The sequence below is a fragment of the Cololabis saira genome, chromosome 21 (assembly GCF_033807715.1).
Source record: "Cololabis saira isolate AMF1-May2022 chromosome 21, fColSai1.1, whole genome shotgun sequence".
Taxonomy (NCBI): domain Eukaryota; kingdom Metazoa; phylum Chordata; class Actinopteri; order Beloniformes; family Belonidae; genus Cololabis; species Cololabis saira.
Genome location: NC_084607.1, coordinates 1,264,598 through 1,288,401, shown reverse-complemented (window position 1 = coordinate 1,288,401; position 23,804 = coordinate 1,264,598). Strand labels below are relative to the sequence as shown.

Here is a 23,804-nt window from a genome sequence, read left to right as displayed (position 1 = left end):
GCTTAACTGCCTCATAAGTATTACTTAACCATAATTAACCATTAGTAAATTAAGCAATCACATATAAAGAAGTTTACACTTTTTATTTAAAACAAAATAAAACAGATTTTAACAGATAACATTTGTTATATGTATACAACATATATATATATATATATATATATATATATATATATATATATATATACATACATACATACATATATACATATATATATATATATATATATATATATATATATATATATATATATATATATATGTGTTACCTAAGGGATAAATGTGTTACACTTTACAATAAGGGTCCAGAATAGTATTTACTAATGGTTAATTATGGTTAAGTAATGCTTATGAGGCAGTTAAGCATTAATAATGTGTTACCTAAGGGATAAATGTGTTACACTTTACAATAAGGGTCCAGCAAGCCTTTACTAATGGTTAAGTAATGGTTATGAGCCACTCCTATACATTTATTAAGGTTTATGTCAGGTTACCGTTCATAAGGTCAGGTAAGCTACCTGATAACATACACAGCACCATTAGGAAATGATTACTTAAGACTCTAAATAGTTGTTTAATAATGCCCATCCAGTAAACATGTACACCATTAGCGAATGATTAGTAGATGTATTAGGTAGCTGTTACTTAATGCATATTCACTCCAAATAAACACCATTAGTAAATGATTACTAGGGACATTATTAACGTTTTACTTATGTATTAACTAATGTATTACTTAATACTAAGTAATGCATACATAAGGATAAATAATTACATCATGTAACGTTTATTAATGCTTACTAATGTATTAATTAACTCTGAGCAGTAGGCATTAATTAACTGTTTATTAATGCATTAACTAATATGGTAATTAATGTTAAGTAATACATAATAATGGTTATTTAACTATTATTAAACTGTTAATTAATGCTTAATAATGCATTAACTAACTGTTAATTAATGCATTAACTAATATGCTAATTAATGTTAAGTAATACATAATAATGGTTATTTAACTATTATTAAACTGTTAATTAATGCTTAATAATGCATTAATTAACTGTTTATTAATGCATTAACTAATATGCTAATTAATGTTAAGTAATACATAATAATGGTTATTTAACTATTATTAAACTGTTAATTAATGCTTAATAATGCATTAACTAACGTTAATTAAGGGACCCTTATTGTAAAGTGTTACCAATAATAATAATAATAGTAGTAATAATAATAATAATAATGTTAATAATAATAGTAATAATAATAGTAGTAATAATAATAATAATAATAATAATAATAATAATAATAATAATACTAAAGAGAGGACTGAGAGGAACCACTTTAATGATCAGACACCAAAACAACAAACATCTGTACGGAAAGTTTAAACTAAAACATTTATAACGACGGTCGTTCCTGTCGGACAAAACAAGACAAACCTGAATCTGCTGCTTTTAAAAAATACACTTAGAAAACAAGAACCAGAACCAGAGCCGTCTCCAGGATCTGGTCCTGGACCAGGACCAGAACCAGGACCAGGACCAGGTCCTGAACCTGGACCTGAAGCAGGACCGTCTCCAGGACTAGAACTAGAACCAGAACCTGGACTAAACCAGGACCAGGACCGTCTCCAGGACAAAACTAGACAAAAGTGACGTTTTCTAAACGTTTAAACTGAAGTTGAGAGTAAAAAAAACACGTTCTGTCATTAGTTCCTTCAATTTCAATATTTTCTAAAGGACATTTTTAGTTTACAAAGAAATTCTAGATTTTCAGATTCAATAAACATTTCAAAACAAAAGTCTTGGGGGGTTTTGGGGGCGGGGCCTCCGGAAATAACCGGAACCGAAACATCCTGAAACATCACTGGTGACTTCTAGAATATTCTGTAGGACTCTTGACTTCTGACCTTTAAACCGTTTAAACCGAGACGTCGGTTTGGGACGAGTGAAGACGGTTTGTCCTCCGTTTCCATGGCGACCGTTGCCCCCCCCTCCCCCCGGTTCAGCTGGAAACGGCTCTGGTTGGGTTTAAACAGAAACAGAAACGGAGCCGGAGGCAGCAGCTCGATGCTACGTCGCTAAATCAAATCTCTCCGTCGCCGACGGCGACCGACAAGGTCGTTGGAGGTTCCGGGTCGGGGGGGGCGGCGCTGTGATGACATCACGGCGTGGGCGGGGCTTAGGCCTGCGGTCGATGTTAGAAACTTGTGGAATCTACAACAGCTGGAATATTTCTGGAATCATCTCAGGCTCCGTGGCGACGGCGAGGCTCCGCCCCCGTCAGGGGAGGCTCCGCCCCCGGCCAGTGAGGCTCCGCCCCGTGATAGCGAGGCTCCGCCCCCGGCGCTGCTCGTGATATTCGCTGCTTGGGGAAGAAGGAAAGTTGTCGTCGTCGGCCGGCGAGGCTCCGCCTCCACGAGGCTCCGCCTCTGCGGCGTCCCGCCCCTGTAGCTCCTCCCACCCGGCTCCTGCAGACATGGAAGCATGAAAACAGCATGAAAACAGCATGAAAACAGCATGAAAACAGCATGAAAAAGCATGAAAACAGCATGAAAACAGCATGAACAGTTAGTTGCAATAGATTGTCTTTCCACTAGAACCACTAAAGGTTCATTTTTCCCCAGACACTCACTCACACTCACACACACACACACACACACACACACACACACACACACACAGTAAGTGGACTGGTGACATGGCTTAGCACTAACGATCCAGGTGAGGAAAACACTACCTATGGGTGGCCGTCCACACTGAGAAGCTCCACCGACCACGACCACCAGAAGCATCCCCACAGAGACCCCCCCAACCCGGACAGACCGGGGCAGACCCCACACAGAAGGTGGAGCCCCCCCCCAGCTACCCAGGCCTGAGGGATCCCCATGACGACACCCCCATGGGCGGAGCAGGCACACCTCCCAGTGTGAACGACCCCCCTGAGGAAACACTGGAGCTAAAAACTAAAGGATTAAAAGAGAGTAAAAAAAATGCCTAAAAAGTGTAAAATTTTAGAAAAATCTATACAAAACTTAAGATGAATAATAAATAACATAAAATACAAAGTCACTAAAATGGATTAAAGGTTTAAAGATAATAAAAAAGATTTAAAAAAAAAAAAGTAAATACAATAGATACAATAAATAGCTGAAAAGACTAGATAAATGAGATAAGATAAAAGCCAAGCTAAAAAGGTGTGTCTTGAGCCTCCTTTTAAAAATATCAACGTTCTCTGCGGTCCTGAGGTTCTCTTAAAAGAGAACCAGAGGGTTTTCATAGAGATCCCTCTGAAATATCTAGAACAGATCAATGCTCATATTGGTCAGACCTTTCAGGCCCAGGACACTTTGGTTAAAGGTTAGATTAAATCTAATGATTTCATTGAAGTGATATAATTCAGCAATATAGGCCTACAATGATTTTTAATGTAAAACTTTGTTATATTGCTACATGTCACATGTCCAACACGCCGTCCCACGAGCCTCGTCTGTTTGTTTGTTTTCGGTGGTACCACCGGGCCTGAAAACAATTCCAGGGGAAACACTGACATAGACGTATACACACACACGTATACACACACACACACACGTATATACACACGTATACACACACACGTATACACACACACACACGTATATACACACGTATACACACACACGTATACACACACACACACACGCGTATACACACACACGTATACACACACACGTATACACACACACACGTATACACACACACGTATACACACACACACGTATACACACACACACACACGCGTATACACACACACGTATACACACACACGTATACACACACACACGTATATACACACGTATACACACACACGTATACACACACACACACACACACACGCGTATACACACACACGTATACACACACACACACACACACACGTATACACACACACACACACGCGTATACACACACACGTATACACACACACGTATACACACACACACGTATATACACACGTATACACACACACGTATATACACACACACACGCGTATACACACACACGTATACACACACACACACACACACACGTATACACACACACACACACACACACAGACGTATACACACACGTATACATGGGCGTTATATACATAGTAGGGGTGTGCAAACAAGGGAACCTCACGATTCGATTTCGATTATTGGAGCTTCGATTCTTCGATTATAACGATTGTCGATTCGATTCGATTCTTGGTGCCACAATTCTTGGATTATTGTGATTTTTAATGCTTTTTTCCATACAAGATTGATTTTGTCTTCATCTGTGGCTACATTTGTAAATAAATAGCCAATCAATTACCTCAGTTCCTCTAACAACACTCATTAAGTAAATAACAAGGTTTTTTGAACATTTGACATGTATTTTTCATTTTTTGCGATTCACCGACACATCGATGAATTGCACCCACCTCTAGTTAGCGCCACTAGGGGGAGATGTTGAGCCGCCCCGCGGCTCCCCGGGTCAGTGTGCAGCCTGGCTGAGCAGCAGCAGAGCTGCTGCTCAGCCAGGCTGTTCCATGTTTCAGTAAATTCTATCTTCCTTAATTACGGTATACAAACTGGACGGTGGAGTATTACCCTTACTCACAGGGAACTTTATTAAACACTCCACGTAACCCACAGTACAACATAAACAATCCCATTGTTACATTCCGGTTAGCCGTTAGCCGGTTAGCCACGTTAGCTGCGCCGACAGCCCACAGTCTGTCACTCTATATAACCGGACTGTAGCAATGGGATTGTTTATCTTCTTCTTCTTCTGTTTTATTGGTGGATTGTAACCAACTATAAGGAGCATATACCACCACCTACTGTACAAGAGTGTGTAACATCATTTAATTTAGCCTGTTTTATAAATTCTATTTGATTGTTTATGTTGTTTCACACGGACGGCTTCAGGTGAAGCACTGCACATGCTCAGTTCAGGTGAAGCCCCGCACATGCTCAGTTGATGTTCCTGTGATGAGACTAAAGCGCGGAGGAAAGACCGGCCGGCTGAGTTTTGTTTAAAATAGAATTTCTCTTCCAAATAAAACCTGTCTTCCAATTCATTGCATTTTAAGCCTAGTTATTTTTGTGGTAGAAGTATCGGATCGGTACTCGGTATCGGCGAGTACACAAATTAAAATACTCGTACTCGGTGTGAAAAAAATGGTATCAGGACATCCCTAATATTTACACAGACGTACACACACAGACACATATACACACGTACACACGTATACACAGACATATACTAGGGACCAAAAGTTATATCTGGATATTTTCTAGCTGAATGTTGATACTCGATATATATCGATATTTTTTCTGTGCCATAATTGGGGTTTCCCCCAAAGCATTATAGCATAGCATCTCTGTTAGCATCTCTGTTAGCATCTCTGTTAGCATCTCTGTTAGCTTCATTTTTTTCTGATGCAAACCCTTAAAAAGTTTTAATACAAAGCCTCGTGCCAAATGTCACAAATAAATAAATAAAAATAAACTGCCTGCATATATAGAATAAAAATGCTTCTTCAATAAAATAAAACAAATATCCCTTTCCTGCATAACAATTAAATTAAAATACACTGTAATTAATACAATGTAGACAGTAACAGGCAGACTTTTCCACTGAGGTTGACAGTTGTGCAAATAACAAAACATTTGTGCAAATCTCAAATAAAACATTCAAGTCAATTTGTCACAAAATAAGCTATATCTAAATAAAAAAAAAATATATATATATATATATATTTTTTTTTAATCGATATAAACGATATTGTCTCGTGCCATATCGCGTTTGAAAATATATCGATATATATTAAAATCTCGATATATCGCCCAGCCCTAACACACACACGTGTATACACACACGCACACGCACACACACACACACACCACTCACCGGACAGGCCGGGTCGGGGGGCGGGGCTGAGGCCGGGCCGTGGGCGGTGGGGGGGCGGGTACCGGGTCACTCGGAGGCGAAGGGCACCTCGGGCGGCGGGGGCTTGACGGTGACGGGCTGCGAGGTGCGGCGCGGCGGCGAGGGCTTGGGCTGCTGCTGCTGCTGCATGGTGTCGTAGTAGGTGACGCCGCCGTAGGTGACCTGCTGCTGCACCTGCTGCACCACTTCCTCGCTGTGGCTGCCCGCCCCCCCCGGGGGCAGCAGCTCCAGCTGCCGCGCGTGCACCGCGTGGTGCACCGGCGGGGACGGGTACATGGCCGGGTACGGGAACGTCACCACGCCCGGCGGCGGGTAGAAGGGGGCCGGCAGCAGCTGCTGCGGTTGCCCCGGCGACAGGGAGACGGGCGGGCCGCCGTAGAGGGCGGGGCTAGTGATGGGGCCTCCGGATTGGTGGGGGTGGAGCCCTGCGGGGACACGGGGGGTGTTAGCGCTAGCCAAACACACCTTGTTGAGCCGCATTTTGTAATAAGTTATTACATTCTGAGAAGATTATTACAAAATGCACTTGCAACTTTTTTCTTCTCTAGAAAATGTAATAACATGGACCTTTATGTAATAAAAATTCTAAAGCAGAGTTTATTTGTTTGATATTGGCCTGTATAATTCCAAACTAAAGTTATATTTGGAGTTTTATACATAGATTTATTGGGCTACATAACTCTAAGTGAAATTGCATAAAAAACAACAAAAGTCACTCTTGTATAAATTAATTGTTAAACAAACAACAATAACAGGTATTATTAAATAATGCACCATGTTATTACGTTTCCTAGAAAATAAAAAAGTTGTAAGTGCATTTTATAATAATCTTCTCAAAATGCAATAACAAAATTTATTACAAAATGGGATAGTTTATTACAAAATGTGTCTTTATTACAAAATTAAATGAAAAGGTTATTACATTTTGGACGTTTATTACAAAATGCGGCTCAACATTCCTCGAATAACTACATGGACAGAAGTATAAACGTATTCAGAGACAAAACATACACAATAAAATGTTATGGGTCATTAGGCTGTTGTTTATCGTTAACTCACCCATTTTTCCTTCTTTCTTCAAAAATATAAACTTGATTTCTACGTCTCATTGTTATTCTTTCCATTCCATATTTGTCATTTACAAGATCCTTCCATTTAGAATTAATTAAATTATCCTCCTTTAACCAATTTCTTGTTATTTGTGTAATTAATGCTGCTCTAAAAAACTAAAAGCAAGTGTTTCTTTCCTCTTCATTTCTTCTGGTGTTTTTCACCAATAACACCAGTGGATTTAGAAGAATACATTTTAGTAGAATAAAAGCCCTTTAAGTCTTTTATTTGCCTCATCAATGACAATATTTGTCCTGTTAGGATTCACAAAACTCAACATTCTATTTCTTTATATGCTGATGACATATTATTTTTGGAGGATATAACTAATTCTATCCCTCCATTGCTTGCTATTTTTGAAACATTTGGTAGAATATGTGGCCTTAAGATTAACTGTCAGAAATCAGCACTTCTACCATTACCACTAAATAATGTTAGTGCTAACTTGCCTCTCACATTACCGGTAGTGCATATTTTACTTATTCTGGAATTTAAATATATGCGTCTCTGGAGGATATCGTTAAGAACAATTTCGTAGATGTTTTTAAGAAAATAGTTTGACATCATTGTGGATGCCACCGTTTATAATAAAAAGAAAAGAATAAAAGCCCCGGGGGGGGGGGACTCACCGGGGTGGGGCAGGTGCATCTCCGGCTGGACCAGCATGCCCTGGGGCGGGATGGGGGCGGGGCCTTCCCCGTGGGTGTAGATTGGTCCCTGGTACGACACTGGAGACACAGGTGGGAAAGGTGAGAGATACATCCCTCCACAACAGTGATGTCATCATGTATCCGGCAGGAAACGGCCGCTAACGCTGCTGCCGCCAACGCTGCTGCCGCTAACGCTGCTGCCGCTAACGCTGCTGCCGCTAACGCTGCTGCCGCTAACGCTGCTGCCGCTAACGCTGCTGCCGCTAACGCTGCTGCCGCTAACGCTGCTGCCGATCAGGGATCAATACTCACTGGGGTCGTAGTAGTGTCCCTCCATCACCCCCAGGTGGAGGGGCGGGGCCGGCTCCGGCACCGCCCTCTGCCGCTGGGACGAGTAGCGCTTGGCCCGGCTGGAGCCGACGCCCATCTCCTCCATGCTGGAGAAAGGGGGCGGAGCCCCGGAGAGGTGCAGCGGGGGGGCGGGGAGGCCTGCGGGGAGACGAGTGTTAGTGGGGGTCACGGGTCAGGGGGGGGTCACGGGTCTGAGGTATCCAGTATAACCAGTATACCACTCGCATCCCAAACAAGGTTTGATTCCCAACCCAAACAAGGTTCGATTCCCGTCCCAAACAAGGTTCGATTCCCAACCCAAACAAGGTTCGATTCCCGTCCCAAACAAGGTTCGATTCCCGTCCCAAACAAGGTTCGATTCCCAACCCAAACAAGGTTCGATTCCCAACCCAAACAAGGTTCGATTCCCGTCCCAAACAAGGTTCGATTCCCATCCCAAAAAAGGTTTGATTCCCATCCCAAAAAAGGTTTGATTCCCGTCCCAAACAAGGTTCGATTCCCGTCCCAAACAAGGTTCGATTCCCATCCCAAAAAAGGTTTGATTCCCATCCCAAAAAAGGTTCGATTCCCGTCCCAAAAAAGGTTTGATTCCCGTCCCAAAAAAGGTTTGATTCCCGTCCCAAAAAAGGTTTGATTCCCGTCCCAAACAAGGTTTGATTCCCATCCCAAAAAAGGTTCGATTCCCGTCCCAAAAAAGGTTTGATTCCCATCCCAAAAAAGGTTCGATTCCCGTCCCAAAAAAGGTTCGATTCCCGTCCCAAACAAGGTTCGATTCCCAACCCAAACAAGGTTCAATTCCCAACCCAAACAAGGTTCGATTCCCGTCCCAAACAAGGTTCGATTCCCGTCCCAAACAAGGTTCGATTCCCATCCCAAAAAAGGTTTGATTCCCGTCTCAAACAAGGTTTGATTCCCAACCCAATCAAGGTTCGATTCCCAGCCCAAACAAGGTTTGATTCCCATCCCAAAAAAGGTTCGATTCCCGTCCCAAAAAAGGTTCGATTCCCGTCCCAAAAAAGGTTCGATTCCCGTCCCAAAAAAGGTTTGATTCCCGTCCCAAAAAAGGTTTGATTCCCGTCCCAAAAAAGGTTTGATTCCCGTCCCAAAAAAGTTCGATTCCCGTCCCAAAAAAGGTTTGATTCCCGTCCCAAAAAAGGTTTGATTCCCGTCACAATCAAGGTTTGATTCCCAACCCAAAAAAGGTTTGATTCCCATCCCAAGTAACGTCCAATTCCCATCCCATTTCCGATGAACATGAATTCTGAACATTTTTTAGTTTCCCAGCATTTTTAAATATTCCAGCAGACACTATACCAACAAGGCACAATAACTTCAAATAAATAAATTAGTTAAATTATTTTTTGGGCCATCTTTGAGCTTACATTAGACCTAAAGCTGACTGCTGAAAAATTGTAACATAAGCTTTAAAACAAAAAAAATGCACTTAATACATTAAAGTGCATTGTAAAAAAAGTGAAAAAGAAGTGGATAAAACAAAATAAAGAAAAAGAAAATCAATCCCTTTCCCATACAAGTATTAATATGGGAAAGGGATTGATTTTTCTTTTTCTTCATTTTGTTTTATTCACTTCTTTTGTGTCATCTAAACATGCCGTTATCAATTGTTCGTTTTTTTCCCCACTTATTCCACCAAACATCGAAAGTGGTTTTTTTTGCTATTTTCGGCCGAACAATTTCGGTTACCGAACATTCGGTGCATCACTAATTCCCAACCCAGGCAAGGTTCGATGGTCCGCGGACTTCGCGGCCATGGTTTTTTTGTTTTGAAATGACAAAATAAACATAGAGAAATAATCCAAAATAATCCGTTCCCATCTTTTGTTTTGATAATAAAAAACGGAAAACGGATCGTTATCCATTATCCGATTTCATTGATGTGTTTGAAAATTTAAATTGGGAATTAAAACAGCGTGGAAAACTCTTTTCTCTATTTCCTGTTCGTTTCCAACGGGGGGCAGTATGTTAGAGTTATTGATTATTGATTGGACGCTGCAGCTGAACGGACTGTCACAAAATCACTGCAGTTTCATGACGGAGTGAAGACAGATTACACTCATGTTTCACTCCCAGGTTTCATATTTGATTTATTTTCTGTTTCAACATTAAAAAAAATCTAAAACTTTTAATTTTCAATCTGATGAACAAAAGAACCAGAAACAACTTTCTTCATGTATTACTGCGCATGTGCAATCCCCCCATTTGTCCAATCCTTGTTTTCAGTATCCTTGGAACCGAATAGGAAATAGAGAAAAGAGTTTTCCACTCGCTGTTTTAATTCCCAATTTCGATTTTATAACACATCAATGAAATCGGATAACGGAAAACGGATAATGATCCGTTTTCCGTTTTTTATTATCAAAACAAAAGATGGGGAACGGATTATTTTGGTTTATGTCACTATTTTTATTTTGTCATTTGAAAACAAAAAATGGATGGCCGCGAAATACACGGACCATCGATTCTAGTGATGCACCGAAATTAAAATTTGTAGCCGATACCGAAACCAAAACTAATAATAAACACTTGGCCGAATACCAAACGATACCGAACATGGTTCTTCACAGTTTTTCATTTATTTTGCCAATTTTTTCACCATTGCATAAATCAAATAAATTTGATTTAGGCTTTTCAAAGAAAAAAATCTTTTACAAAATTACAAGGTAGAAAATATTTATTGAACATAAAAGACTGAACATTTTTTAATTTCCAGCATTATGTTGTTTTGGTTCCACCTCCTGGTGAATGTTGGTAAAATTCTTATGTGGTTAGTTTTTGGTCGGCCAACGATTTATGTTTGTGGTGCAACCGTTACGGAGCGGCCAGTCTATTTCCTTATTTTACAACGCCGTTATTAATTGTTCGGTTTTTTTTTCTCACTTATTCCACCGAACACCCAAAGTGTTTTTTTTGAGATTTACGGCCGAACAATTTCGGTTACCGAACAATTGGTGCATCACTATTCGATTCCCATCCCCAAAAAAGGTCTGGTTCCCTTCGCATGTAAGATCGGATTCCCTTCGCAAGTAACGTCCAATTCCCATCCCAGGAAAGGTTCTATCAGCTGTTGGGGGACGGATGGACGGACGGACGGACGGCGGACTCACCTCTCATCTCGGAGCGAACGTACGACGTGGGGTTCTGGCTCCAGCCCTGCCGGGCCAGGTTGAGCCGAGCCACGTCCTGGTCCAGGTCGGCTAGCCCCGCCCCCTCTCCGCCCGCCCAGCTCTTAGCCCCGCCCCCTTTGCTGGGGGAGGAGCCTGCGGCGGGCGGGGCTGCGTTAGCGGCGTTAGCCTCGTCCACCGAGGCCTGCTTGCTGCCCAGGTCCGAGGGCCGCGAGCGAGTCCTGCGGGCCGCCGAGTACGACTTCCTCTCCACGGGCCGCTCCGCCGCCGCCGGGGGCGGGGACGCCTCCCGAGGGGCCGAGGGCGCCGATGACACGGGCGTCTGGGGGGCGGGGCCAGGGGAGGGGGCGGAGCCAGGGCCCAGGTCGGCCCGGTACCCGCTGGGCTCAGAGTTCGTGTGCTGCTCCCTGGCCGTGATGACATCATCAACCGGCCGGGAGGAGCCCCGCCCCCCCGGGTGGCCCCGCCCCCCGCGGCTGGCCACGCCCCTCTCCCCCGATAGGTCGGGGTGTTGTCGGGGGCCCTGCCGGTCCCTGGGGGTCGCCGGGCCCGGGGCCTGGTCCGGGTCGTCCCGCCGGTACTGGGGGGCGGGCGCCGGGTGCGCCGGGTGCTGATTGGGCGGCCGGCTGCGAGGGGGCGGGGCTCTGCGGTGCTGCTGGGAGGAGGAGAGGGGGGGGAAGGAGGAGGAGGACGGGGGGATGGAAGGGGGCGGGGCCTGCCAGGACCGGCCCGGACGCTCCGCCCCCCAACGCTTCTCCCTCTGGTCTCGGTGGGGGGGCGTCGGCCTGCTGGAGGGAAAGTACCGGTCAGAGGACAGACAGGTAATAATACTATCAATAATACTGGCAGGTACCTATGGACGTGTGTGTGTATGTGTGTGTGTATATTATATATTTATATATATATATACATACACACACATACACACATTTATATATTAGGGCTGGGCGATATATCGAGATTTTAATATATATCGATATATTTTCAAACGCGATATGGAACGAGACAATATAGTTTATATCGATTATTTATTTATTTATTTTTTTAATGATTTTGATATAGCTTATTTTGTGACAAATTGACTTGAATGTTTTATTTGAGATTGTCACAAATGTTTTGTTATTTGCACAACTGTCAACCTCAGTGGAAAAGTCTGCCTGTTACTGTCTACATTGTATTAATTACAGTGTATTTTAATTTAATTGTTATGCAGGAAAGGGATATTTGTTTTATACATGTTGATATTGTGCAGACCTCTGTTAATAAAGGAACCTGTGTGACATTTGGCACGAGGCTTTGTATTAAAACTGACTGTTTTTTTAAGGGTTTTCCTCTGAAAAACATTATGCTAACAGAGATGCTATGCTATAATGCTTTGGGGGAAACCCCAATTGTGTCATATGTTTCCATGTTTAGTTTGTGTTTCACTCATAGTGACGTGAGGGTTTCTACCGTTAGTCTTATTTGCTCAGGAGTCAATACAAGTTGGAATAACAATATCCCATGCACACTCACACACACTTATTCTTTTGTCTTTATTATTTATATATTGCATTACTTTTTTGCCATCACTTTTGTGTAGTTATACTTTTTGTATGTTAATCTTGTGTTCTTTATAACATGTGAAATGTTAATAACTTGGGTGGAGGTTTCAAATAAGCCCGTTGGGTTTTCTGCCTCTTCCTGCACCGTATAGTATTTATATTTGATATTTCCTGTATATTTTTAAAACTGTGCAAAACAATAAACTAACTTCTCATATGGATTTATCTATGTATTTTGTTTCATTCTTTCAATCCTAAATGCAATAGTTTTTAAAAGCGAAAACGGTAGACACACACACACACACACACACACACACACACACACACACACACACACACACACACACACACACACACACACACACACACACACACACACACACACACACATCAAAAATTACATTATTTTGTGTTACAGTGGGGATTTACACCTGAACTTTGGGTTATTTGTGTTGTGGAAATTGAAAGGATCAATAAACTAAACTATAACGGCCCCCCAGCCGGGTTGTGGACGTACCTGGGCCGGCGCTGCCGGAACGTTCTCTCCCCACCACCGCCTCCACCACCTCCTCCGTTGCGGATGTCGTAGCCGTAGATAGCTATTAGCTCCTCGCGGCTCTTGGGCGCCTGCTCCTCCTCCCTGAACTTGTCGTGTTCCCAACGGCCCTCGTCCTTCCACAGCTTCCTGTTCCGGCCCTTGGGCCTGGAGGAGGAGACGGGGCGGTTAGATCAGGGTTAGCCAACCAATCAGAGGCTAACAGCCACGATTGGTTACTGTGTTACTGAGGCCCCGTTTACACGGGGCAAAAGCGGAGGCGTTTTCATGCGTTTTGGCCGTTCGTTTACACGAAAACGGAGGTCAAAGTCTCCAACGAAACGATAATTTCTGAAAACTCCGGCCAAAGTGGAGATTTTCAAAAACTCAGTTTTCACGTTTGCGTCTAAACGGAGGAAAATGGAGGAAAACAGAGATTTACGTCACATTATGCGACATAAACGTCACCAGCAGCGTCATCAGTGCGACCTGTGTTTACAATTTGTTTTGCCACCGTCAATATTTTCTTTTATTTTACCTGTTTTTAAATTCTCTCAGACTCTGGTTCCGTCTTGGAAGTAAAGCCTGAATTATGGTCCCGCGTTACACCAACGTGTAGCCTACGGCGCACACCGTACGGCGCGCATCGCCGCGTACCCTACGCCGTAGGCTACACGTTGGTGTAACGCGGAACCATAAATCAGCCTTAACTGGAAGTTACACGTGTCATTTGTTGATGTTTTTCCAGGATTCTGATTGGCTGGCATGACGTTAACAGCATTTTCATGCGGGTCCGTGTAAACGAGGATATTTTTGAAAACGTAGAGGGGAAAATATCCGTTTTTGTAAATACCCGGCTATGGGTAAACGTGGCCTGAATACTGAAAAGAGCCACATCGTCATTAACTGTGGTATAATGATCTGATTGGTTGTTAACTGTGGTATAATGATCTGATTGGTTGTTAACTGTGGTATAATGATCTGATTGGTTGTTAACTGTGGTATAATGATCTGATTGGTTGTTAACTGTGGTATAATGATCTGATTGGTTGTTAACTGTGGTATAATGATCTGATTGGTTGTTAACTGTGCTATAATGATCTGATTGGTTGTTAACTGTGGTATAATGATCTGATTGGTTGTTAACTGTGGTATAATGATCTGATTGGTTGTTAACTGTGGTATAATGATCTGATTGGTTGTTAACTGTGGTATAATGATCTGATTGGTTGTTAACTGTGGTATAATGATCTGATTGGTTGTTAACTGTGCTATAATGATCTGATTGGTTGTTAACTGTGGTATAATGATCTGATTGGTTGTTAACTGTGGTATAATGATCTGATTGGTTGTTAACTGTGGTATAATGATCTGATTGGTTGTTAACTGTGGTATAATGATCTGATTGGTTGTTAACTGTGGTATAATGATCTGATTGGTTGTTAACTGTGGTATAATGATCTGATTGGTTGTTAACTGTGGTATAATGATCTGATTGGTTGTTAACTGTGGTATAATGATCTGATTGGTTGTTAACTGTGGTATAATGATCTGATTGGTTGTTAACTGTGGTATAATGATCTGATTGGTTGTTAACTGTGCTATAATGAGCTTATACCAAGGCTTCTATTCTAAAGTCTCATCACAGCAGATCATTCCACGTCAGGGAAGCAACAATGTTTCCATGACAACAACCAACTGGTACAGATTTATGACGGTTACAGCAGGGAGCAAAGTACGACGAAGTATTAGGGCCAAACTTATAATAATAATAATAATAATATATCATTCTCATAAAGTCATAATGTTGCGAGAATAAAGTCAAAATAGAATACGTCCTAACATTACGAGAATAAAGTCGTAATTTACGAGAATAAAGCTGTAATTTACGAGAATAAAGCTGTAATTTACGAAAATAAAGTCGTAATATTACGAAAATAAAGTCGTAATATTACGAAAATAAAGTCGTAATATTACGAGAATAAAGTCGTAATATTACGAGAATAAAGTCGTAATATTACGAGAATAAAGTCGTAATATTACGAGAATAAAGTCGTAATATTACGAGAATAAAGTCGTAATATTACGAGAATAAAGTCGTAATATTACGAGAATAAAGTCGTAATATTACGAGAATAAAGTCGTAATATTACGAGAATAAAGTCGTAATATTACGAGAATAAAGTCGTAATATTACGAGAATAAAGTCGTAATATTACGAGAATAAAGTCGTAATATTACGAGAATAAAGTCGTAATATTACGAGAATAAAGTCGTAATATTACGAGAATAAAGTCGTAATATTACGAGAATAGTCGTAATTTATGACAACTCTAACAGGAAGAGCATCTTCTCCCTGTGTTAAAATGAATATTGAGCATCTTGTGAAGTTATATTTATATATTTATAATATATTTAATATTACGACTTTATTCTCAAAATATTACGACTTTATTGTCGCAATACCATTTTTTTTGTCTTAGTTTGGCCCTAATACTCCGTTGTAGCAAAAAGTAGCTGGTGTTAAAGTTTATTCTTTATTTTCGTTAACAATTAATGAGGCATGTTGAGGTAAACGTTGCTCTCCGGGGAGGAGCTAACGTTAGCGGGGAGGAGCTAACGTTAGCAGGGAGGAGCTAACGTTAGCGGGGAGGAGCTAACGTTAGCGGGGAGGAGCTAACGTTAGCTGGGAGGAGCTAACGTTAGCGGGGAGGAGCTAACGATGGATGGATGGATGGATGGAGGAGTTCCTGTCTCCGACAAGCGGAGCTACATCTGGAGATATGGACTATTGTTTTACACAGTGGGATATTTTTACTGAATAATATGTATTTATGATTAATTAAAAACTACATCAAATAGATTGTGTATTCCTCTTTCATATTTACATTATTGGTAACTGTTTTATAAAAGCAATAATCACATGTCGTCGGCCGGAGACGCCGCTCAGCTGTGATATAATGATCGTATACCACGGCCTGGCGGGATGGATTAATATTTAATTTATATTATATATATATATATATATATATATATATATATATATTAAACCGGGCTGCAGAGGAGAAGAATCAGAGTTTGTACCTCTCCTCCTCCTGCGGGTGTCCGCGGACGTCGTGCTCGAAGAACAGACCCTTCCTGGGGATGTAGGCCGGATTCTTCCGGTCCTCGTCATCGTCCAATCGCTGCCCGGGTTTCACCCCGACTTTAGTCTCAGGGTCGTCTGTGGATTCCTGGGGGATGGGGGGATGGAGGGATGAGGGAGGACAGGTCAGGATGGAGGGATTAATGGATGGATGGATGGATGGATGATGGTTGGATTCTCACCTGTCCGTCTCCACTCTGTCTCTCTCCTGCCAGGTTCTCCTTCTCCTCAGCTTTGCTCTCCTCTTTCCCGGCTCCCCCTCCGTCCTCCACCTCCACATCCACCTCCTCCTCCACCTCCTCCACCCCCTCATCCGGGTCCTGGTCCGGGTCCTGGTCCTGGTCCTGGTCTGGATCCTCCTGGTCCTGCTGGTCCCCCGGACCCTCTTCCGTGGGGGGGTCAGCAGAGGTCTGGGTCTGGCTGGCTGCTGCTGCTGGAGCCTCCTCCTCGCTGTAGCCCTCTTCTTCTACGCCCTGAAACAGAGACCTGTTAATGACCGGGGTACCAGGACTGACCCGGTACCTGGTCCCCTCCTCTTCTACGCCCTGGAGAACCAGAACCTGTTACTGACCCGGTACCCCTGGTACCCCTGGTACCCGAGACCAGGACTGACCCGGTCCCCTCCTCTTCTACGCCCTGGAGAACCAGAACCAGAACCTGTTACTGACCCGGTACCCCTGGTACCCGAGACTAGTGATGCACCGAAATGAAAATTTGTGGCCGAAACCGAAACCGAAAATAATAATAAACACTTGGCCGAATACCGAACATGGTTCTTCAGCAGTTTTTCATTTACTTTGCCAATTTTTTCACCATTGCATAAATCAAATACATTTGATTTAGGCTTTTCAAAGAAAAAAATCTTTTACAAAATTACAAGGTAGAAAATATTTATTGATCATAAAAAACTGAACATGTTTTAATTTCCAGCATTATGTTGTTTTGGTTCCACCTCCTGGTGAATGTTGGTAAAATTCTTATGGGGTTAGTTTTTGGTTGGCCAACGATTTATGTTTGTGGTGCAACCGTTACGGAGCGGCCAGTCTATTTCCTTATTTTACAACGCCGTTATTAATTGTTCGGTTTTTTTCCCACTTATTCCACCGAACACCCAAAGTGTTTTCTTGCCGAACAATTTCGGTTACCGAACAATCGGTGCATCACTACCCGAGACCAGGACTGACCCGGTCCCCTCCTCCTCTACGCCCTGCAGAACCAGAACCTGATACTTTTTTTTTTTTTTTTTTCCAAAACCAGTTACTGACTACGTTTACATCAGTCAAAATTGGGGTTACTGCTAATATTCCGGTTACTGAAACATTGGAAATATTCCGTTTCCATGGGTGAACAAACAGGGGCCGCGTTCAGACTGCAGGCAAATCTGATTCATATCTGATTCATATCTGATTCCGATTTTCAGGGCTGACTGTCCACACTGTTTTTAGCAAGTGTCCATATCGGATCTGGCTGTTCAGACTGGGCCACATCATTGACTGATCTGACGGGTTGCCGTAGCAACGACGTCGGAGCGGAGGCGTCACCCAGCGCGTGTATTGTGTGAAGTCATGTAATTGCGACATCAAAAACAATAACAATACGTGCGTCCTGCCCACCCGATCAAAGGTTATGGATCCTTTATTTTTTTACAATTTTATTTTTTTTTATATATATAAAAAAATCCCAATATATCTGTACCGTTTCTGATTGGGTTGGCACTGCGCATCATTTTTAGACACAACAATGAACGCATACCGCAAAAGTTGTGTCTCGGCGGTCCCAGCAAAATGAGAAACAGAGAAAAGTGTTCAGAACAAAACCACCAGCAAACTAACAAACCAACCAACAAAGCTCAGAGTTAACAAAACGAACCAGCAATGAACAACAAATGAGCTGACGGGCTGCAGGTTCAGGCTCACAGCGCGACTGAAGGCTGATTTATGGTTCCGCGTTACACCAACGCAGACCTACGGCGTAGGGTACACGACCCGCACGTGTCGTGGAAATGCGGTCTTTTTTCTGCTATTAAAACATGATTTGTAATGTGAATTTGCAACACTTAAACTACAAATAATAGTTTTTGACATGACATCAGAGATTGTACATAGGGCTGAACGATTTTTGAAAATAATCTAATTGCGAATTTTTTTCTTCAATATTGCGATTGCGATTTAATATGCGATTATTTTTTTCAAGGTCCTGTTCTCATGTATTTTTCAACTACACAAGCAATAAATCAGTCTGTTTTATAATAAACAATGCCAGATTTATTTAAAGCACAGATTACAACAATTAAGAAAACAAATGTGTGCCTTTACCTCTTTAACACGTCTACACACGTCTGTACACACGAGTGTTATGGGTCGTTCTCTCTGAACCCAAACCGGGTTAAACTTTAGCCAAAACGAGGCGTAGTTTAATAGAAAAACACCCACAGGGAACAAAAAACCTTCCTCACAGGCAGTACTCGAAAAAAAATCGGGGGGGATGGTGGATTTGATCATATGGGGACAGATAATTTGTGCTGATTACAAATAATATAATATATTACAAATAATAGCAGTGACCAAAACACCTGCAGAAATACTGCAGGAATGACATAGCAGCAGTTAAATGCAGCCTTCTGTAAGCTTTAAATATCCACTGGGCTTACATCAAATACATCAAAACACAACAATAAAAAACACTTTTCTGAACTTATCAATATGACTCTGTCCTTCACAGGATAAGTAACATGGATCACTGCAAAAACTCACAATCTTAACAAGAATATTTGTCTTATTTCTAGTTAAAATGTCTCATTTTAGTAAAAAAATCTCATTACACTTAAAACAAGACTCATCACTGGAAAAATTTCCACCTGTTTCAAGTAGATTTTCACTTGAAATAAGTAGAAAAATCTGCCAGTGGAACAAGATTTTATTGCTTGTAATAAGAAGATAAATCTTGTCCCACTGGCAGATTTTCCTACTTATTTCAGGTGAAAATTTACTTGAAACAGATGAAAATTGTCAAGTTATTTTTCTGGTGATGACTCTAAATGTTGAAATAGCAGTAAAACCACATTCATTGATGAAATGACATAAGGGATGGAAAGGAGGGATGGCAGTTTTACAGGGGGGATGATTTGGACCGTTTTTATTTCAGGGGGGGATGATTTGGACCGTTTTTATTTCAGGGGGGATGATTTGGACCGTTTTTATTTCAGGGGGGATGATTTGGACCGTTTTTATTTCAGGGGGGATGATTTGGACCGTTTTTATTTCAGGGGGGGATGATTTGGACCGTTTTTATTTCAGGGGGGATGATTTGGACCGTTTTTATTTCAGGGGGGATGATTTGGACCGTTTTTATTTCAGGGGGGGATGATTTGGACCGTTTTTATTTCAGGGGGGGATGATTTGGACCGTTTTTATTTCAGGGGGGATGATTTGGACCGTTTTTATTTCAGGGGGGGATGATTTTGACCGTTTTTTATTTCATCCCCCCTCAACTTTAGTACTGCTCACAGGGAACTCAGAACGTCTTCATAAATAACTCAAAAATCACAGAGAGAAAAAACCACCAGCAAACTAACAAACAAACCAATAAAGCTCAGAGTTAACAAAACGAACCAGCAATTAACAACTCACAGCCGCTCTTTAACTTCTCCTGATGAGCTGAAAGGGCTGCAGCTGGTTTAAGGCTGATTTATGGTTCCGCGTTACACCAACGCAGAACCTACGCCGTAGGGTATGCGGTACGCGCATCGTACGGAGCGCGTCGCCGCGTAACCTACGGCGTAAGCTCTGCGTCGATTTAACGCGGGACCATAATTCAGGCTTCACAGCACAACTGTCCACCCGGCTCGTGCTCGGCGCCGCGCGCAGCTCCTCGCCACGCCGACTCCGCGTTCATATATTTAATACATTTATAAAGCCCATATATTTATACAGCCCCGCCTGGCCGAGCCCCAACCCTGAGGGCACGGTAGATACAGTAGGTTACAGGCGGACACGCGGCACTGTTGACTTTTTTTCTTTGCCGGCAACGTGACCAGATCACGTGACTGGTCAAATCGCAGCCTTTGCGGTTAGAAAATCTCGTTTTATCACATCGCGATATTATCGCAAATGCAATTAATCGTTCAGCCCTAATTGTACATGCTCTCTGTGAAAGGATGAGTAGCTCCACAACTGGAAAAGGGCGGGTGGTTTGGAGCGTCTGGGACAGTCATATCCGATCTGAGTGTTTGGATGTTCAGACTGAGACGCATCTGCACAAATGAGATATGGATCGGATATGAAACTTCCTCCCGGAGGTGGTTTCCATCTGGTTTACAAGAATCGGATCTCATGCGGTTTGGGACTGTTCAGACTTCAAAAGAGTCATCCAGTTTCAATCTGGATGGGCTAAAAATCGGATATTGGCTGGCAGTCTGAACGCGGCCAGGGTAACACTGTGTCCTAACTGCATGAGACCGTCCGACTATCGCGTCACACTGCGTGACATCGGACGCTCTCTGTCCAAAGAGTAACACCGTGTTATAACGGCATGCATTTCGTCTCTGCCTTCAGCCACATTACAGCAACTAAAGGCCGAATTAAGGTTCTGCGTTAAACCAACGCAGAGCACACGCCGCAGCCGTGACGCCGTCGTGAACCCTTCGGACTTCTCCGTCACTCCATTTCGTCGCGGTGCAGTACCCCCGCGGCCGCTAGTTAGCGATCTTTTTCTGAATGGTTTATCCGACTTTTTCCGGTCACAGTAAATCAAAGAGATAAGGACAACTATTGTGCAAAAAAACTAAACAAAAAAAATAACATATAAACGAAGAAAAGAGCGCTGGAAGTTCACTACTGATTCAAACCGGAAACCGGAAATGCGTTGCTTCCAAGCGAACCAATCACAGCCCTCTCCGTCTGCGTGTGGTCTGCGTGGCCTCCACGCCTAGTTACAGTTTTCGGGGGGTGACGTCAGTGACGCCGCAGGTGACGACGCGTGGTCTGCGTGGACGAAAACCACACGCCGAAGGCACGGCGTCATTTTGACGCAGAACCATATTTCAGCCTTAAGAGTAACGTGCGTGCAAACATGTCACACAATGTCTTTTTCACATCGCATGCTTGTAAATACACCCAAACTTCCATCTCTCTGTCCGTCTCCTCCAGCAGCTGAACTTTATTGAGGTTTTTGTAGTGAATTGAGGAGGAATCATAGAGATAACTTCTCATTTCCACTAACAGGATCAGCCGTTCCTCATCATGACTGTTTCCTACAGCGCTTTCAACCGCCTTTCAACCGCCTTTCAGCCGTCTTTCAACCGGCTTTCAACCGGCTTTCAACATGTATTCAACCGGCTTTCAACCGGCATTCAACCGGCATTCAACCGCCTTTCAACCGGCATTCAACCGCCTTTCAACCGGCTTTCAACCGGCTTTCAACCGGCTTTCAACCGGCTTTCAACCGGCATTCAACCGGCATTCAACCGGCATTCAACCGGCATTCAACCGGCTTTCAACCGGCTTTCAACATGTATTCAACCGGCTTTCAACCGGCATTCAACCGCCTTTCAACCGGCATTCAACCGGCTTTCAACCATCTTTCAACCGTCTTTCAACCATCTTTCAACCGGCTTTCAACCGGCATTCAACCGGCATTCAACCGGCTTTCAACCATCTTTCAACCGTCTTTCAACCATCTTTCAACCGGCTTTCAACCGGCTTTCAACGCGAGCGTCAGGAAGGAAATAGAAGCAGGGCGTCCGACAAATGTTCAGCTCAAAACGTCCAGTTAGGACAGTCCAATAGAAAATAAAGACATAGAATTGATTTTGTCGCTGACGCTCGCTCGCGTGCAGTTAGGACACGGTGTTATCCCTGTTTACACGGTAATTAATCATTCAGGATATCTGGATCAAACCAGTGACGCGTGGAGAACGTGATGACGCAATTCCCGTCATTTCCGCTTCTTCTTCCTGTATCCAAATTCAAAACAACAACAACAACAACAACAACAGCAGCAGCACGGAGGAAAATCAACAGCCCAGTAGAAGTCGCCTATGGGTCTTCCAGCGGAGCTTGATCTGGTCTGGCGTTCCTACAAATCCTGCTTCGCATAACTTTTCTCTCACCTTCTTGTAAATCTTCTATCCCGGTACTTTCTACCGTCTACAAATGCAGAAATGTTCATATCCTTCATTACATTTATGAAGTGATTAGTCTCCTCCTGGTCTTGTTTCTCCGTGTTTAGAAGAACTTCCTGGACTCAAAAGACCAGGATTCCTTGTGAACAGAGCATGTGCAGAAAACAAATTCCTGTTCCGTTTGATGGGGATATTCTGTTTGGTGTTTACATGACCCAATATTAGGGTTTTAAAAGGAGGAACCCAGGGCTCATATTGGGGTTTTTAAAAACCGGAATATGAGCAAATTCTGGTTATTCAAAGGGGTTATTGGTGTTTACATGGCCGTGTAACCGGGTTATTGCTGATATTCCGGTTAGAAAAAGGCCGACCCGGAGACTAGAGATTCACTGATCGGTTAGCAATCTGGTTACCAATCTGCAACCGATTGGTATCGGCCCGATAACGCCCCTGTCGGTTTTGATCGACATTCTCAAAACAATAGCTCAACGCCGATCTGATGACGTTTACAACAACCCACCGCCAACGCTGCATTCCCAAAACTCAGACTCAGGTGTCCTGGGGGGGCGTGGCATCTAGAAGGGGGCGTGGCCGCCTCTACAAAGCATCAACTCAGATGCAACATCAGATCTGGAGTCAGATCTGACTCCAGATCTGACTCCAGATCTGGAATCAACTGCACCTGATCTGATTCTGAAGGAAGCTACGTCACCTTCCACTACCATGGACCACCAAGGAGGAGGTTCTAGTAGGTGCTAGTGGGAGCTAGCATGTGCTAGTAGTAGGTGCTAGCATGTGCTAGTAGTAGGTGCTAGTAGATGCTAGTAGCTAGGACTCACCTCTGAGTGGGATCCGTTGTCCTCGGGGTCTGCGCTGTCGTAGTCCGACAGAACCGCTGGTAACGAGAGACGAGAGTCAGTGGGAATCAAACCTGCAACCGGCGTTTACAGTCACATGACCAGCTGGACGCTGAAGAGAAGCTTACCTTCACCGGCGTCGTCCTCGCTCTCCTGCAACCACAGAGACACAACGTTAGGGGTAAAACTGGGGTAGGAAATACCACTGGAGGCAGTTAGCAGGAATCTACCCTCAGGAATCCACCAGGGTATTTACCATATTTTCACGACCATACGGCGCACCGTACGAAAAGGTGCCGTCTACACACATATGGCGCTGCCTTACAACAACACACTCACAAGCATAAAAGTGTGCGTATTTAAAAATAGAAATGATGCCGGCTTT

General features: G+C 43.1%; 1 protein-coding gene across 2 annotated transcripts in view; it reads right to left on the bottom strand.

Annotated features, from left to right (window-relative positions):
• Positions 1 to 1,330: 1,330 nt before the first annotated feature.
• The window catches only part of casc3 (casc3 exon junction complex subunit), a 29,616-nt gene continuing 7,142 nt past the window's right edge, over positions 1,331 to 23,804 (bottom strand). The window contains exons 2-11 of one of the 2 annotated variants that reach the window (XM_061711554.1): positions 23,548 to 23,572; positions 23,402 to 23,457; positions 16,624 to 16,914; positions 16,381 to 16,529; positions 13,279 to 13,464; positions 11,200 to 12,005; positions 8,036 to 8,212; positions 7,703 to 7,801; positions 5,925 to 6,388; positions 1,331 to 2,473 (exon numbers count right to left, since the gene is read on the bottom strand). In XM_061711554.1, coding sequence (XP_061567538.1) covers positions 5,991 to 6,388; positions 7,703 to 7,801; positions 8,036 to 8,212; positions 11,200 to 12,005; positions 13,279 to 13,464; positions 16,381 to 16,529; positions 16,624 to 16,914; positions 23,402 to 23,457; positions 23,548 to 23,572 — 2,187 coding nt within the window. In that variant the 3' untranslated portion in view covers positions 1,331 to 2,473; positions 5,925 to 5,990. The remainder of the gene's footprint in view (positions 2,474 to 5,924; positions 6,389 to 7,702; positions 7,802 to 8,035; positions 8,213 to 11,199; positions 12,006 to 13,278; positions 13,465 to 16,380; positions 16,530 to 16,623; positions 16,915 to 23,401; positions 23,458 to 23,547; positions 23,573 to 23,804) is intronic. The other variant, XM_061711555.1, reaches the window with a different exon arrangement.